Source organism: Bombus fervidus, chromosome 2, assembly GCF_041682495.2.
Source record: "Bombus fervidus isolate BK054 chromosome 2, iyBomFerv1, whole genome shotgun sequence".
Classification (NCBI taxonomy): Eukaryota; Metazoa; Arthropoda; class Insecta; order Hymenoptera; family Apidae; genus Bombus; species Bombus fervidus.
In genome coordinates this window covers 17,962,650-17,982,279 of record NC_091518.1, presented here as the reverse complement: position 1 = coordinate 17,982,279, position 19,630 = coordinate 17,962,650, and the positions used below count along the sequence as shown (strand labels likewise).

The window sequence follows — 19,630 nt, the reverse complement described above, 5'->3', positions numbered from 1 at the left end:
GTAACGCAAGTACAGTCGTCGTCCAGAGAACGAATTCTATTGTCCCCCTATTGTAAAAGCGGCCTATTATTTTTGTCCGATTATACACCGACACAGTCTAAATCGTGACTACTTGACCCACGAGTTAGGGCAGCCTCGCAATTCATCGTGACAGATTTATCGCCTTCACTGCTACAAGAAGGCCGGCCAATCAACGCCGAGATCCTGGCTCTAATTGATTAGCAACAAATTACGTGTGGGGCGACGATATATATTTACGCGTGGGCTACTCGGCCGAGAAAATATTTACTACTCTTACTTCACCGTTCTACGCTTCCCTGCAAACCTACAAACTTCTTTGACGTTTCCTCTTTCATTTTTCACGATGACATGTTTTTGCAGTAGAATACTCCTTTACGTGGCAAAGCAAGCAAATAAACGGGATCATTGCGTGTAAAGGGGATTTTACGAGATATTTTTATAAACGAAATTCCGCGGTTCAAATAAAAGAAATTCCTAGCTGAATTGGTAATTTTAAAAACTAATATTTTAAATTACGATCTCTCTGTAGAATTAAATTACTTGATTTCCTATACAACTATATATTATTAGGAATATATCACACGTTTAAGAAATTTTTATTCAAATCTTACGTTTAAGTTACATTAAATTTAAACGATGTATTTGAATAAGAAAAAGTGGAATATCGGTGAAACGTGATTCGATTTTAAATAAATCGTAGCAATTTTTAACACACACCGATTTATGTTTCGTGAAACTTTCAAAAGTGCAATTATTCGATTACGTATGTGTAAAATCGATCGGATTTACATTGAAGTGAATGGTTGAATTTTGGATATAATTTTTCACGAACGCGGCAATTTGTTAGAATAAAAATAAAATTAATTAGCAGGGGGAAGAACATCGTGAAATATGGTTTAAGAGTAGAGATTTTATTGAACGCAAGTTTGCATAGGGCATTCTTGAAAACGGCGGAGGTGGAGGAGATTTATGAGGGACGCCTCAAGGGATTGTTACGAGGATTTTAAAGTAAAGGTATTGTTTAAATTTTGCAACTGTTGACAGTCACGACTAGCAAAGATATAATGCACAGCGTGTCTAGAAAATATCTTAGAAAGTTGCATGCTAACATTATTTTTACGGTTCAATGGGAATAGATGAAGCAACAGAGAATTCATGAGACATAAATCAATTACATCTTCAATGAAAGGTTGGAATACTTCGCTACAAATAGATTGTGCCTTATAGATTCCATTAAACTGATACGGCTGGAAATGTATATAAATATATTAAAAGGAAATCGATAGACTTTTTCCCTTTTTGCGATATATCCTTATTTTGTGCGATGAAAATTATCAAATTGTAAATAAAAACTATTACGAACTTTAATTTTCGCGTATTAGTAAAAATATGATTTTCTGATCTCCAGACTTCCAATTGTACTTAGAGATGTAAAAATTTGAAGATTAGAAAATTTAGAAATAAATCTGATTAGTTAATCCAACTTAAATATCTCCGTAGTATTTTTTGATAACGTATCTAGATCTTTTACTATGATTTCATTAGGAATTTTTATTTAAGATCAATTTTTATATAAATTGTCGAACCTTATATTCGCCTCTCACAATACAAGATATCAACTTTCGACAGATTATTATCTCAATAATAACTCGAATAATTATTAATCCCAAAGAATTCATACTTTTATAACATGATAAATAAAGTTCATAAAGTAATGTAATACTTATGATCTTATCGATGTTTATATAACACTTAATAGTCCACGAATCCTCTTATCATTCTTAAAAATCTTGAAGGATTAAGGAACTGATAAAACACATAAGAAATTGCAAAGTGATAGCGAGAAATACTAAAAAAATGGGATAAATGGAACGTGCTTAAAAAAGGTAAGATTCGTATGAATTATTCAATGATTCACTGTTCCATTCCACGGTTGTTAATTTTCTTCCCAAGATTTATTAAATATTTAGTAATTATAAGATATATCCAATTATAAATTGTCCATAAAAGATATCAGGAAAAATTACAATAAATTTTCACCCATCCATTTCTATTCTTCAGCTGTAGTTATCACTTTCGCAATTCCAAAATGCCATATTTTAAGTATAATTGTAGGCTATAGTTATAGATTTCTACCGTGGTTATGAATTTTATTTCGAAAATTTCATATTATAATCGTAAGATACATTCAGCTATAGATTATCCATAAACAAATCTTAAGAAAAATGGCAAACTTTCACGTATCACGTTATACGATTTACCATTTAATTCGTTCAGTAACCCAACCTCGTATCGAAGTATCAATTTCCCCTTCCTCGTGAATCGTAGACGCGCAAAGGAAAAAATTCACGGTGAAAATATTGGTATTGTTCGTTGAATCGTGCTGTCCATGCAGTTATTTAATCGGCCGTTGATCGAAAACTAATTGCACGACACGCCGATAAACTGCAACTTAGGTTATCGCACCACGACCACGCCATTATTTTTTCACCTCGAGAAACATTCCATCGACGATGCATCACCGATCCGACCGAGTCAACAACCTTTCTTTTATCTCCTTATGTTCCGATTGTTCGCCATTAGTCGTTCGCCAGTTATCTGCCTAAACCAAGTACAGCGAATCGTTCATTTTTCTTTTTCTGCTTCTGCTGATCTTAATTCACGTCTGTTCGCTTTAAACGCGTATTTCGTGATCTTGTAGAAGTCGTTTCACGAGATTGTTTTGCGTCTATCACGACGAAATTATTACTTGCACGAAAATTATTTTTTATTTCGATGTTATGAGAAACGAAAGAACCGAGTTTCGGTCGGTCGCGCGATATTTTTAAAATCGAAGATCTACGAGTTCGTGTTTGTTCGTGCTTCGAACTTATACCTTTTGTAAAAATTATAAATTTGTGACCTACGATCATTAGACGATGACTCAAGTTGCACGTTTTAAACATTCAATGTTATTACATGGAAATGTTGATCGATCGTTCGAAATCGTTTTAAACGTTTCGTTGAAATCCATAAAAGAATAAATCAACGAGTACAAATGGATATTTATTTATTGTTCTTAAAAAATTTCGATCTTCAATCGCTTGTCAAGATATCCTCATTCGCGATCATATTATCTGATAATCAATTTAGAACGCGATTGCATAGAGAAATCTCCTTCTCAGAAGACTTTCGTTCGATGTATATTCAATATTCAGGCACCGATGCGTATGAAATTGAAGAAAAGCGCAAATTGTAGATGAATATCCTACTTGAAAAGGCAATAATTTCTACTTGGCGTTTTATCAGATAAGAGTTGTCACGACTTAAGTCCTACGTTTCTACGTACGACGTAAAACGTCTATCACTTTAAAGATATTACAGCTTATGGCATATCTCTAAGATTATTGAATGATTCAGGATTTTATACACTTTCACAAAAGTTCTACTGCTTTATCATTTGACGATCAAAACAAACAGAAAAATGTTATCGAAATGCGTAATATTTAACGCTATCGCATTTTGTCGGTCATTTTGGGCTATTTTCACTTAGACGTTTAATAGCGTCTTTTGTTGTTAGAAGATTTGTTAGTGTTGGAGGAAGAATTGCTTCTAATGTGCATGATTTTGTATTTTAATTTTGTGTGAACATTTTTTGGGAAGTCTTTTGACTCTCTGAAACGAGAAAGAAATTGAAATATCGAAAATCCGCGGAGGACCGCAGCAACGTTAAATTTCTCCAAATAATGTACGATCACAAAGTTTCCACTTTTCCACCAACTTCCTGCGTTTCCGGAAGCTGTTAAACGCGATATTAAATGTTAAAGGCGCAGATGATAAAATTTAGGCATCACGGAGAGTTGAGGAACTGGAAAATTCAGAGAAACAGAAAAAAATTTATGAAAGTTTGCGTGCAAGTAATTCATCTGTAACGTAAACTTGCATTTTCTTTGGTATCGCAGGGATGAAGTCGCTCCTCAAAGAAAATGAAGAATTTTCTGTCTTGTAAGAATTTCGAGAATTATAAAAGGTATTGAAAAAAAGTAGTGAAGGAAGTCGCGTCTTATTTGAAAATAACTATCGAAAGATTGACAGATACTTTTCAAATTATCCCTACGGTTAATTCTAAAAATTAAACTATTGTAACTCGTAAGTTTATACGAATATTCTATTCTACCCATAAACTTCCGTAAAAGTACTCCTTTCGCATAAACGTATAATTAATTTCTATATTACATTGAGAAAATGATTAATATCCAATATAACATGCTATTGAACGTAGTATCTAACATATTATTATTGCAAAACAGAAATGCTACTAGGGAAAAAAAAGGAAAGGAATGACCGACACTAATATAATAAATATATTTATTCGCTTTTTCGTCAGATGCAACTTAAGATAATTGAATACAAGATAAGGTATCTGATAGAGTAATATTTTTACCGAATGTTTTACCTGGAATGAGATGAGTCACGGGGTTGCATTTCTTATTTGATTGAGGTGAGAAGGAAATGACGAAGAAAAAAGTTGAATGATGTAGCGACATTCATCTTCCCATGACTTTGCTATAATGTATCTACAACGTGGTTCGTTTTTCCAACGTTTCTTATACAGGAACGTTACAGCAACGTGCTCAAAGATTAAATGTTTAATGAGACGTCTATCTCGTTTAATGATTATGAGATACACAAATTTTTACAAATTGTGTCTTTTTATTTTGCATTTTCATCGAGACGAGATTAATCACTGATATTAAGAGGTTTTTTTTTTTATATAAGTTTGAAATAATTAAAAGGCCATAGAACCTATACTATTCTTTATTTTTCTGCATACGATTTAAAATATTCAGTCGTTGTCATGTAGCAGTCTGTAATAGTCTAATATAACTTTTCTTAAAAGATAAAACTGCATCTCCATTGAAGCAACGTACAACTGCAAACGATTAAACCACCGCTAATTATACCAATTTCAACGCCCTTAAACGACATCGTCGAATATCTGTATCGCTTCGCGGTATTTAACGATATTATAGTTTAAGATAATTATAAAATTTGTATCTTTCATTGGGAAAAATCAATCAGTTTCTCGTTGGATATATTTAAATCAATAGAGCTCCATGCGTATAATAATTCCGTACATAAAGTTTCATCGAACTGTCGGTACACCGCTATTTATTACAGGAAAACAAACATTGTGTTTTTCTCTGTGATCAAACTAAACATACGGCTCGTTTCAATTACGTGACTTATACTACGTATGCCACACTGCAAGGAATATGATGAGTCAATTCACTAACAAGAAACGATTTCTTCGGCAATTTATTACGTGTTGAAAAAGTGATGCTTATGAATATTTCATTTTCCTGTACAAGAAGCCTACTTTGGAATTTATCGACAATAAATAACTGACACATTCTGCTCTTATTAAACTCGTTTTTATTCTTTTTTCTTTCTTCTTTTCTTTCCTTTTTTACCGTGAAAACAAGATCGAAGGAAAGAAGATAACAATTTACCGACGCATTTGAATATTCATCGATACATCTTGAAAATATAATGCGAAGGCTCGATGGTGGCAAGAGTCGATTCGTTGCCAAGAATAAATAAAGTCGCGATTTATATTTAGCCAAGATGGAAATTGTGACGCTGTCTGCGTTTCGAAAGATCGTTTTATATTCAAGGAACGGATGGAGATCGTAAAAATCAATTAGGTAAGACGCGACAGAACACCAATAAAGACCTGGTTAGGTGGTAGCATCGAGTTACGTTCGATATTTCATGATATTATAAAATACGATAGCAACTTCCTCCTTCGCGTTTCTTTTTTTAATGAAGTTTATGCTTCGCCATCTTAACGCTATTTAATCGAATCTTCTGTTTAATTACATCAATATTATTAAGTTATAGGAGATGAAGTTCTCTTCCACTTCACAAGTTAAATATAAACTTCGATCTCCTTCTTTCACAGATGTAAAAGTTGTTATATCTTTGGTTTATATAAATCTAAAATTCGATGATTTTTTATGGCGTTCTTTTATGTATTAAATAATCTTTTTGTACGCATTAAATAATCTAAATTTTTATTTCATCGTCACGATCTAACGAAGAATCGTAGGAGGTTCAACATTTAAATACTTTCGATGATAAGAAACCTTAACAAATACATATTACGAAAAAGCCGATTACGTTCGATTAATTTTTACAACACGGTAATTTAATATATAAAATTATCAAATAATCTGACGGACTACGTGTTTGTGCTAAACGGACGTCTCTGCTCGAGAATTATTTCAGATCTTATTCTACCGTGAACAATTATTCTTAAATGTACAAAATAAAGTTAATCTTGACGCTCGATATCGCATATTTCTTCGAAAAATAATTTACAAAATTACAGGAATAATTATAACGTTATTTTTCTAGTAATTTACAAAAAACAAGAATACATCTTTCGGTGAACTTTAATTTCTAAAAAGGTGGAAATAACAGAAGAACTTCGTGAAATTGTATTCGACGCGTTAAGGATATCGCGTTAAGGATAGCGGAAACGCAAAGAAATAGGAGGGAAATTCAAGTGTAATTGAGCTGCCGTTTAATTTGCAGAACTCTTTCATCGGATAAAATTTCATAGGATAAAAGCGAGATGACATTTTATCGGCCATAATATATCTCTGGATCTCCTTTGGCAATGAATGCGAGACGGATACGTATATACACCGGCACGTGCATTCTAAAATGCGCTCCACTACCGCGCCGGTACAAACTTGATTCAACATAGAGCGGGCGTGCAAGGTATTTGTATGCAACCATTGAGAAACCCTGAATTTTTTTAATAGTACAGACTAGCCTTATTTGTAGGTTACGTCTACGTGGTAACAAATGCTCGTTTAAAACACATAGCAATCGATCTTGCTTCCTGAAGCAGAATGTGATATGGTAATTTTCCTATTTTATGTTCCCGTTAAAAATTTGAAATCTTTTCGTGCGCATGAATATAAAAATGAGAGGTTTAATAGCCTATGTACTATTTCTAGACATACTTAAAGCAATTTGTAATTTTCCGATCTTTTTCTATAGAGAAAAATTCTCTGTTACGTAGTTATTATTCTACCTTTGTATAAAATTTTAAATATTGCATAGTAAAAGGTAGCGAAATTTATTTGCCGTAGAAATTATAAGTTAATTTTGTAATATTCGATATTACATTTATATACAGAATTAATATTACAGTTCTATCGATTCTAATTCCAATTATTCCATATTTATTCTATGTAACAAGTATAATGGCATTTTAAATATCTGTATTATCATATATAAACAAGATTAAATAATTATCGATAATTTAAGAAATTGATACGAGTCGACGAATCTTAAACAACGAAGCCAAAAAATTCAATGGATGAACTTTATCGACGACGATTATTTCCGTGAATATCAAGAATACCATCTTTGAGATAACGGAGAAGATAACGAATCTGCGATTATTTTCGCGAAAAGCTCGATTGTTGTGGTACAATAAATTACAAGCAAAGGAAACGCGTAGGTTCAATGAAATCCGTTACGAATGCATAGATTATCTCGGTGGATGATCGCTCAGAGCTGTAATTATCTCGATGAATAGAAAAACAAATAGTTGGCAATAAGTTTTATAGATTGAAATGCTTTCGTCGATAGATACAACGCATTCGATCAACTCCCCACGTGTATACCGATATCAAAGGAGATAAGGAATCCAAACTATTTCTATAAATAGAAAGATAAATGCGAAAGCAACGTTTCTGCAAAATTTAGATGTTGATTTAGACGTTGTTAGGAAACTTGAAATAAGAGAATACGGAAGTGCAAATGCTATCAGTCTAACACAGTGACACGAATAAGCATGGAATACCTTTCGAATACTAGAGAAGATAACAAGTCTTGGATTACTTTCGCAGATACGATGATAGATTTTTGCAAATGCGGATATAACCGTAAATCGACGAACTCTGAACAGATAAAACGGACAGAAATGCGACGTGGATGCTGCATCACACCAGCGAATACCAAGAATACCGTTTCTAAGACAGCAAACAGTCGGCGATTATTTTTACAAATGTGAATGCGAACAGCCAATAATCTCTTTCACAAACGTGACTATTCTGTGCCAATGAATTCGTGGATGCCGCGAGTTCTCTATTAACCTTTCGTATTATACGCGAATAAACGTCAAATGTATCGTTAAATCAGAGAGATATAAAAGAACAAGTAATTTTAGAATATTTTCAGAATTATAGGAACAATACTGTTTAAATTCAACGTGTACATAATTCTGTTGAGGAAAACGGACACATTGTGTCGCCATGTTCTATTACCATAGTACTAAATGCCAAGCGCGCCATTTCCAAGACAGCAAACAGTTCGCGATTATTTTTATTAAAACGAAGACGGACAATCACAGCCAACGACTATTTTTACGATATATAACGGTACACGTTAACATGAGTTAAACACAAATTTTCTCCAACTTACCAAGTTTTTCAAACTTAGCCAAAGGGTCAATAGATAAGTCGTAGACCATACATAGTATAAATATGAGCATGCCATTTCCAAGAAAGCGAACGTTTAACGATTATTTCGCTATTAAAATATAAACGTAAAAGGAAAATAAATTATTCCAAAGTAGTGCTCGCTTTTATAAATTCCTCCAACTTACCGATTTTTTCCAAACTTAAGCAAAAGGTTCGATCAAAAAATCGCAGACCATACACGATGTAAGCGTAAGCGTGCCATTTCCGAGAAAACAAATATTCCACGATTATTTCAGCAAATGTAAAGACAAATAGTCTTTCGGTGATTATTTTTACGGATCCGAGTGGTACAAGTCGACGAATGTCAAACAGGGACGAGAGGCGGAAGCGCAACGGGTTCCATCGGCGTTGCACGCCGCCACGCCAATGAATGCCGGGCGTGCTGTTTCTAAGACAGCAGAGAAAGTCGGTGACAAGTTCTGCCACTGGTTATTTTTAAACCTTCGCACGGGATAAGATCGTTGCAACACCGAGTACCGATCGACGAATTAATCAAGCCTAACCTAAGCTCGTCGTTCATTTCGTTGACTCGTTCAAACATCCATTAATATGAGATGATATCGTGCAAACATCAAACTCGAGCGTCTAGATGTAGATACATAGTCGTTCGAAAGTATCCAGACACTTGTCACATTTTGATGCAAAATATATTTTAATTATGAAATTACCGATACGTATACTAACATAGTGTGTATTACAGAAAGTGACGATTTCGCTAATTCGTTTAAATGGCTATATTATTCAAAGTTGTTAATATATTCCCTCTGTTGTTTCTTAATTCTTCTAGTTTCGTTTGTTCCAATTTATTCAAAGAAAGGATATTATTCGAACGATTAAGAATGGTATTTTAAGAATTATTTTTTATTCTTATTCTTAATTTTATTCTTAATTTATTCTTAATTTAAGTATTCTTCAGAGATTCTCCTACTCGTCAAGTTTTTCGATAATCGTCGAAGGAATGTTGCGATGATGCTGTTCTTTATGATCGTCGTATTTGTAATACATGTAATATTGCAATCCGGTTAAATTGATTTTCGCCAGCCGATATGCGATAACAGAGCGGTTTGTAATTGTCAAACTAGAAGTATTTTTATTCTTTTACTTTTAAATTATAAAACAATTTAACTATAAAATAATTTAATCTTTAGCATTATAATCTGCTGATTCTATAAAAAGATAGTGACTGTTTTTTTTTTTAATTACTAACTTGTCGTTAATTTTTATACTTTGATACAACGTTTGTTATCCCTATATTTTAATGCAATATCTTAATGTTTATTGTTATCTCAGATAGACCAAAGTGTCCGGATATTTATAAGCGATGGCGTATGCTTCTCCATTGTATCGACATAAATCTGTATCGTCTGACATGTATAAGAAATTCTACCTTTACCTTTCAATAAACGTTCAACGTTCGCCTCGCGCTAATCCTCTGTTGTTCGACTGACGTTTTCATTCTTATCTGCTTGATGTTAACCATTCGCGATATCAAAGTTCACCCCATGGAATCTGCGACCGAGTAAGTAGAACTATGATTCAAACTTGTTAACAGGTAACTCGTTGGGTGAATTTACGACTTGGCAGACGTCTATCTGTACGAACCTGATCGATAAGTGCTAGACGTAAAAGGGAAGAGAAAGTTCAGACGATTTGAATGTGCCAAGCTACAACAATGCCCACGATAAATGGAGAATATTGTTCGAGTATTAGCGTGCCTTTGTGGTCGAGTTATTGAGACGTTAGGAGGAAGTACTTTATAAAATTGGACTGTTTAATCCGAGGAGCGAGAGTGAGGTGTTAAATCCGTTAAGTAGTCTTGATCTTGATCTTTCTACGATCGTAACAGTGCCAATTATTCGTTTTACAGACAATCAACGATATTCTCTATGGTTCGAAATTTCGATGACGGGAAGGGAAACTAAATTTTCGATCGAACTGAGATCCAAGATGCAACCAAATTCTCGGGTATTTAATGTTCGAAAAAATCGCGCTGATTTTCTCTGAAGCTATGATAATCGTACGTTCTTTATCGTAAGGGATAGTTATTTTATTCCGCCGAATCTAGTTTAAATATATACTTAGAATTTATTCCAACGCGATGATTCACGCTATACTAGAAACTTAGATCCAGTCAAGTAATACATCGTATCATAAAATGAAGAAAAATATAAAAGATATCAAGAATCTTTATGTCTACGAGGATTTGAGTTAAAAACTTGCTTCTCCGAACAAGCTTTCCGAGCAGTCGAATAAACTGTAATTACGTTGCTCGTTTCTACAATTAATCGTCACAGAAGTCACCTAAACACGAGTACACAGAATTCTAAATAATCATCCCTCCGTTAACTACCACTTTATAACTATGTACCTATATCCAGATCATTGAAACATTTACATATGCCATATCCTACAATTTCGCTGTGCCGCGTCTGTCATTCATGAGAACCTGCAGCTGAGTTAATAAAACGCAATCGAGCTCGTCCCCTTCATTTGCATCTCATTCGAGGCAACCTGTTTCGCGCTGCAAATTGTAAAACTGACGAAAAAATGCCGAGGAAATATCGCCAACGAACACCGAACCCGTCCGCTAATAATTGCCAGAGGAACTGAAAAGGAGGCAGGAGAAGAAAATTCTACCGTGGCACGCATTCTTACGCGTATTACCGTTTCAATAATAAACAGGTATCGGTTTCCGAGCGTTCGTAGACGATTACACGAGTTGCTAGTCGTCTCACGCGAGATCCTCTATAACAAGGATTAATATCCTTCTCTATTTAGCCGGAGACTTACGAGTTGCAGATGTAATCGTCCTGGACTGGTGGAGAAAGAACGGCGATGAGAAAATTTATTCGTGCGGACGATTAAATAAATCTTTCGTGCCACCAACAAATCTTAACGGAGTAATCGCGGCAGATATCGTTAGATTAATGGCAAATGATCCTGCGACCCGTGACACTGGATCCAGCGAGTCGACTGCCGAGAAAAAACGATAGAGTAGGAATACACAGAAGTCTCGAATCGTTTTGCTTGCGATTTAGACGAATAGCTTGCCGATATGTGCATCTGTTTCGTCGGTTTTTCGTTGACTAGAAAGATAGAGAGATTTCGAGCGATGGGAAAAATTACGAATGATTGATATTTAAAGAAAAGGCTATGGAGAAAATTCCTTCAACTTCTTCATACAACGTCCTGAATTGCTATCGTATTATGCTTCGATGTTACAACTTTGAGTAGTTTTGTTAGTAAATATTCATTTACGAGGAAATGAACATTCGTTACGGTAATTCGTTACATTTAATCGATAATGACCGTATGATATCTAGAAAATAAGATTTATCGGTGTACCGAGACCGTCTAGGAATTCTGTTAACAATAATTAATTGAACAGAAAAGATCTCTCTATAAGTTTGGTTAAGCAATGAATTCTGAGAAGCCTAATCATCCATCGACTTTATCACTGAAAAGAAAAAACATATATATATATATATAAGACCTCTGTAAAAGTCCTCTCTTCAGGAATCGATTTGCATAAAGAAATTACTCGACGTATCGAAATACACTGACAAGCCGCACACGAATAACGAGATAGTAAAAGTCATACGCAAGAAAGGACGATATGGATCTGTATGCACTACAATTCAGCAAAGAAGCAAGCGCGCTGTAATGCTTATCGTTTATTCGAAACAACTAATTTACATACATACTTGATACGTGCACGAGTTACTGCGAATACGAGGATCAGCCACGATTTACGCGCGAACGAAAATTTATTATCAAAACCAGTTCATCGTGCTACAAAATTACTCGTACGCTCTAAATTAAAGTCTAGATCGAATTTGCATAGCAAGGCGTCGTAACGTATTAACCACGTAGAAAAATGGTATATCCGTCTGTCGAAGAGCAAACGATACTATTTGCTAAGATATGCGCACTCAATTTGCTACATGGATTTCAATTACTCACTTGTTCCGAACAGTTCGCTCGCTTAGTGACAGGTATTTAATGCGAGAAACTCAACGCACGATGAACTAGCTTCATCTTACACTGCGTTCTCGCATTTATAGATTTTATTGTTGCTAAAATTAACTCGGCAATAACGCGTGTAATTATCATATTAAATCGTAATTTAAAAGGAAGCTTGTCAGTGTCTTCGAACGTGAATGATATTCATCTATAACAAGCTTCTGCGGAAAAATAGAACGCTGTATTCAGGCAAATATGTTTCTAACTGGATATTAAATCGAAAAATTAGTAAAACGGATTAGCGAGACAATAGAGAACGCGTCGTTATTCGACAAAACTATCCAATAAATGGATAGCTTTAAATGAAATCTACCATAAACAAAGAAAAAATACTTTATTACCGAATAATTAAAATCAGCGAGTATATAGAACCAACGTAAAAAGAACTTTTGTAAAAGTCGAAAATCTTCAGCATCCATATTCAGTCCTACGTATATGTATATCCCCATGATTCTCTTTGTTTCATCTTTTTCGCAAATAACGTTGGATACCACCGATAACTGGTAGCAATCTCAAGCGAAGTATTGATTAAGTGCAACAAGAGGAAAGCAACGCCTCAAGCGTTCGAAAGCAAATGACTGAAGAGAGCGTTGAAGAAAAGCCAATTAAAAAAATACCCAGGATTATATTATAGGTGCCGTTTCTTTAGAATTTTGTCAAACCTTATCGTGAGTCGAGTCAATTATCGTGGCCTTAAAGCCAATACGCGGCCGCGTAATTGCAAGTCTGGCTAGATGAAGTCCACTCGGAGGTGAGCAACCGGTCGCGGAAGGGGTTAATAATAAGAGTCAACCAGCATCTGCGTCTTATTACGAACGGGGAGACTGATGGAAGCGAAAGGAACGCGAGACGTGCCAGCATCAGGGTTGCAACGAGTCATTAATGCTTTCGGACAAAACACCTCTACGAACGTTGCAATTACTCGTGCGCGATTTATTATGTTCGGATACGCTGGAATAACGAAGCGTGCACGACGTTCGGACAGCCCACGTTTTGAGAACTTAATGATTTGCGATACGGGTTGCATTCGTGGTACTTAATTTAATAATCGTTGATTAACACACAACGAAGGTCGGATTAAAAATTGCAACGAATAAAAAGAGTCGTATCGTGTAGAAAAAATATTTAGATAAAATTTAAATCTGCTCTTTTCCTCGGTTTTTTATGGCGCTTCTTTTTTCGGATTTTTAGGGAGGAGAGGAAGTACTTTGTTTATAAAAGTCATGGAATACTCGCAAGATAGTAAAATTTATTGAATACCAAAATCAAGTATTTAAAAGGTATCTATATGTTTGAATAATGTGTAAGGAGGACAATGAAGTTGAAAAAATTGTCGAACTCGATAGATAGCAGAAAGACGTATGACGCAATACTTTCTTTTTTAAGATAGACGTAATTGCTTCAGCTATTATAATTATTATGGTTTTAGGTAATTTTTAATTATAGGTCGAGATTTACAATTTTTGTTCTAAAAATTTTGTAAATTATCCATTATAGAGGAAGAATTAATTCGAAATATTTAAACTAGCAGTTTTGTTCCATGTGGTGTATGGCATGCGTGTCATCGTCGTACAAATTTACGTATATTAAAATCTCGTACATGGGCGGAATATTTCGTCACGTGGTATTTCATGCGATCTGTCGCTTTAATGAAACATTTCGTTTATCTTTTCATGAGAAGTCAAAACGTCTCGTTCGAAACGGAGTGAAAATCAGTTTGCTCGTTAACCATGTTAAATGCAGAATTTCGCAGCGATGTTTCGACGATCTTCTTTTTTATATTTTTAATGATATACCTACTTCATATTCGTGCAAACGCATAATAATAATTCTGTTTGAATTGAAAATATGAAGCTACCGAATTCGTCGTCGTCGCAAAATTGTAACATCGCGTAGCTCTGCTACGTAAAAGCCAAATACCTTTAATCTCCACTTTACACGAAATAACGATCATAAATATTGGAAAATAGACACGTGAGATATTTTATCTGTATCGTTATATGGATGCAGATGTTAAAGGATTATGAATCTTGAATTACATGCTATTAATAAATATCTTTAATTAACGTTAATTACGTAATTATAAAGATCTTATTAGTATAAATAATATTTGATGCATAAGGTTTGTAAATAATGCAAGTACGAAGATTTGTAGAGCATAGAATGAGTCATACGTGTACCGCTGTGTCTGGCGACAGACGATCCTTTTCTACTTGAGTTTAATTTCGGCTGACTTTTCATATTATTTCAATAAAACGTTCATGATATAATAGTGATTAAATACAATATTTATAATAAATTATTTATACTGTATATTGTTCGTTAAATTATAACGTTTAACAAATAAATCAATATTTATTATTTATATTTAAATATACCTGAAATTTTCCTTCAAGTATTACGTGAAACCAATATCTTTCGTACAAAATATAAGAATATTTTATGAGTACAGAAGACATAAAACATTGAAGTTTACGCAAAACCGGATTTCGATCCGTCGTGCAAGTAGAAAACATGCGAAAAGGAAACAAAAGAAATGTTATTTCAAGGAACATAAATGATGGCACACGTAAGACTATGTAGTTGCACTGCACTTTCCGGTTTCCCATAACGATACTTTCGTCATTTTAATCATTAACTGGTATCAAAACATAGCATATAAAACTGACCTTAAAATTTGGTATTAAAATTCACCTTATTTCTTCAAACAATCGAAACTAGATAAAAATATAATACACAAGGATACGTGTATAAAGAAATTAAAAACTCGATAACTCAATTAAGTCCATAATATAAATAACTTGCTCGTATAATTTCCGATACAGGATATGTCAAAGTTGCGTCAACATTTATTATTATTATTACAATTATAACATTATACACCTACATATTATATCGTCATGTATATTACAATATTATTATTACTACATAGATAATATTCACACGATTTTAACATATCCGGTATCACCACGATCCCATCTTTCAAGTTCAACGAGACAATACGTTCCAATGTGTTTGCGATCATTTTTCTCATATCGAACATCACCGAGATCTATCGGAATATAGAATGTATAAATGGTACTACCTATATCTTACCGCACATTTCAAAAATTAATCTCAGCCTATTCTTGCATATGCGAATATGTTACAATCTGTACTATTATCGTATCGTTACATTCGCTGTTGATAAGAAAAATGCCCATCTCTATGGAGACAAATAACGAGGAAGTGGCAGATGTGAATAAAACATATACGTTCTTTGGTGCAGGTTATCACGCAATAACGCACCGTCGCGACCGAGATCGCCGGGATTGTATTGCGTTTGCCAAGCCACGGGTAATTTTTACAAGGATATGGGTTAGATAATCGATGCGCCGTACTATCGACGTAACTATTAAAATATCGTATAGCACGGTAATCCGATCGTCTAAGCGAATCTGAAATAGAATTCGTCTCGTTCGAGCGATAGAAATGTTCACGCTGGATATGACTCATATAAGAAAAATCTGGAAAATATTCCCCAGTCGTCACGAGGTATTTGTCCAATCGAACGAGTCCGAAACTCTGACAACTCTGTTTCGATTATTAGACTCGCACCTTGACCTATTCTGGTTAATTAAAAATAACACAAGGCTGAGAACTCGGGAAGTGTTATACTTTGTGTTTGCAATGCTCATCGTTTCGCACCTTACGCAACAGATAAAAATTGGCTCGCGTCTGTGTATCATACGAACAAATACAACGTCAAGTTCCTGTTGACGAGACAACTTTCGACCGAATGTAACGCACACTGACAGTTCTCTCACGTTCTTTCTTACAACGACATTGAACCTTATTTTTCCAAGTACAAATTCGATTCAAATTAGTGTAATTTTCTTTATTCATTGCTAAAGACCGCAAACAGAAACGACAAAATCTTGTAGGCTCGATAGATTCGAAACATCTTCTAATAAATATGAACAGTGTATTATTCAGATGAGAATCGTATAATCTTTTATTAATTCTCAGTGCTGTACTTACCGCTGGGAATCCAAACCCTAATTTGTTATATAATCGTCAAGAACTTTTTAAGAAAGCTTTCCATCGTGACTGAAAACTAAGCGAATTTCGTGCTGGAATAGGTTGCGAGCGAAGAGTGAATTGAAGAACGCAAGTGAAGATTTGGGATGGTGTCACGTAGAGCTTTAAAATGCACTGTGCTGCTTGAAAGTTTGATTGTTTAGGAGAACGTGTACTGTGGTTACGAAGTTTTAAAAGTACAATATGATTCGAGGAAAAGCTATGGAGTTGTCGAGAGTCATGAAAGAATCATGAGAGAGCCATTCAGAGTCAGAGTCGAAGGAATCCGAAGTCATTTTGAGTAAGGTTCATTGCGTCGTTAAATTACTATAGCGTTATCACTATTTAGTTATTGACGAACAATAATCTATCGCGATAAAAAATTGCTAAAACTATACAAATAGTACTTTCAATGCAAATCTTTCGCAAAATATCTCTTTCTTTGATTGGAACAAATTTTTTTCTACGTTCTATCCCTTTAGTTATACCAATGGCTGGTTCACCTAACTTTATTACCTGGAACATCTCGCTCGTTTTTGATAATATCGAAGAATATTTCAAGAACAAATTACCATCTTCATAGACGAATGCGTAGAGGACATTCTTAAACGAAATCGCATATTTTTTAATACGTTGGTCGATCCAACTGGACCTTCTCCAGAAAAAAGTATTAACCTACTTATGTCGCAGAACTATACTAATCTAGCAGATATTGTCTATCGTTTAGAAAACATCCAGTTGGATCGATTAATATATGATCCGATTTAAAGAGAACATGGTGATGTTCGTATGTCTTCTACGCGTTCATCTACGAAAAAGCTAATCACGTCAAATTACGTTCCTCCTAAAACCATTCAACGTGAACCTGAAACATTTTTTAATATCAGAAACGAGCGAAATATTCCTAAAGCTGGATGGACCAGCTTGTGTACGTAAAAATACGAATGTAAATAAACATTCACGTTAGTCATGTAATTTAGAGTTTGAGAGATATAGATTTTGTCATTAGGTGGTATTGACAAAATGGGCAATCACTTAGTTGCCAAGCCAATATTACTCAAGAGCTTCGAGAATCTTTTCAACGTCCGAAATTCGGTGCATGTCGAACGTACTTGGCATTTATCACGCCCCACATATCGACACTCTCGCGAAGCCTCGAAGAACGAATCTTAATTAACGCGTTAATTACTGGAAAATAGATGCGATCGGTCAAACGTGACCAATGAAAAAGGCGCTTATTGGTAATCCCACTGCGATAACCTCGCGTAAGCAATCTCGTTTCTCTCTTTAAACGCCTCATCGCTAAACGAAGCGGAGGAAAGATCAAAAAAATTGTGTATGCTCGGCACAATGACACCAGCGGTTAAATCTCGCGTGATAGGTAGTAAGAGAGAGACAAATTTCGAGTATCGCTTGTTACAATCGTGTGGCAGATACAGAAGGCACGACTTACGATTTCAAAATTCTAATACTCTTACGAAATGTAAGCAAAACGTTCTAACTTCCTTTATAAACCCTTCGAGACATTATGCTTATTAATTCGCGGAATAAAATAAATTTGATGAAGTAATAAATTTATATGCATCCCTTTCTGAGAAATGTTTACGTTAATTGTTGGAAAATCTTTCGCTTATTTAATAGCACAGCTTTCAAACTTAAACATAGAAGAAATGTAATCATTTACAAATCTTACCAATCTATCTGCAATTTTACGCGAAAATGTTATAAATAAAAACAGTTAGAGATCATTGTATCGGATAATAAAAGTTCAATAGACTTTGCCCATTACCTGTAGTTTTTGGTGTAGTAATTGGCATTCAGCTTCGAATCGAATTAGGTGAGTTCGAATGTATTGGGTTGGCAACTGAGTGACTGCAGATTTTGTCATTAGATGGTATTGACAATACATTCAATTGTCGCGATTACTGTAATTAGAGTTCATGCTTCGAAAGAAGACTTCGTTTCGTTAAATGAAGCAACGAAATGTTGCTCTTTATACGTCTAACATAGCATGTTTCAATTATAACATAATTTTCGTTATAATATATGTATTGTGCATTGTTCTTCGTCAATTGTACGACAAATAAAATCATATAAAAAAAACGTATAAAATCATGTCAATAGTAATCTTTTTATCTCGTACATTACGAATGTTTTTAATTCTGAACATCATATGGTAGACAAAGTTCATTAAACGTTAAATTTTAACACTCTGCAAATAAACATATGCGACTTACAATAAAAAAGATAATTGCTCTCGCGTGTATGTAAATTTAATAGTGTTTGTCTACGTATTAGTTAGTCATACAATTCAATGCACGTTAAGGTTGAAAAATTGATAATAATACTCAACGTTTTCTCATCAAGATACACGCAGTGATAACACGAGCGTAATGATAACGCAGATTAAATGTCACAGTACCGTTTATTTAACAGTGGGACTAAACAGATAAACCGTATCTCGATTTTTTCCGACAGCGACCACGAAAGAACACGAAAATGAAATACTTGTTGAAATATGCAAGAATTTGAACGCTGGGAACTGCCGACACATTGGTACAAAAAAACAGGGGAGCAAGCTGATAAGTAGATAAAGCGAAAAATATTCTCCGCCACTTGTCTGCAGATCCAGAGGAAAGACCGAGTCCCTTAAAATTAAATTTATGTAACGCAAAATGGTGAAATATTCTATCGAATGTAATTCTTTGAGAAATCGAGAAATCCGAGCGCAAGGAGATTAACAACTATACGCAACTTCGATTTTTTTACTTCACAAGACCGAATTTCGAAATCAGCGAAACATACGTCGGATCGAAAATCAGCGATGAAAGTCAAGATTTGATATTTTTGAAGAATTGGAATTAGATATTATATAATAATATATAGGTCAATTCTTGCTTTTTTTAGGTTCTTTTAATTTCGTGATTAGTCGAATTATAATTTCATCTTCTGCCGCGATATGTTTTCATAATTTGAAGAAACAA

The 19,630-nt window shown here is 34.4% G+C and overlaps 1 protein-coding gene across 6 annotated transcripts in view; it reads right to left on the bottom strand.

Moving 5' to 3' along the window:
• The window catches only part of Gbs-76a (Glycogen binding subunit 76A), a 95,578-nt gene that overhangs the window by 29,507 nt on the left and 46,441 nt on the right, over positions 1 to 19,630 (bottom strand). The window contains exons 1-2 of one of the 6 annotated variants that reach the window (XM_072022527.1): positions 8,690 to 9,056; positions 8,506 to 8,613 (exon numbers count right to left, since the gene is read on the bottom strand). The exons of 4 other annotated variants lie outside the window; for them this stretch is intronic. In XM_072022527.1, coding sequence (XP_071878628.1) covers positions 8,506 to 8,580 — 75 coding nt within the window. In that variant the 5' untranslated portion in view covers positions 8,581 to 8,613; positions 8,690 to 9,056. Of the gene's footprint in view, positions 1 to 3,666; positions 5,266 to 8,505; positions 8,618 to 8,689; positions 9,057 to 19,630 lie in introns of those variants that run through there. One more of the 6 variants, XR_011803207.1, reaches the window with a different exon arrangement.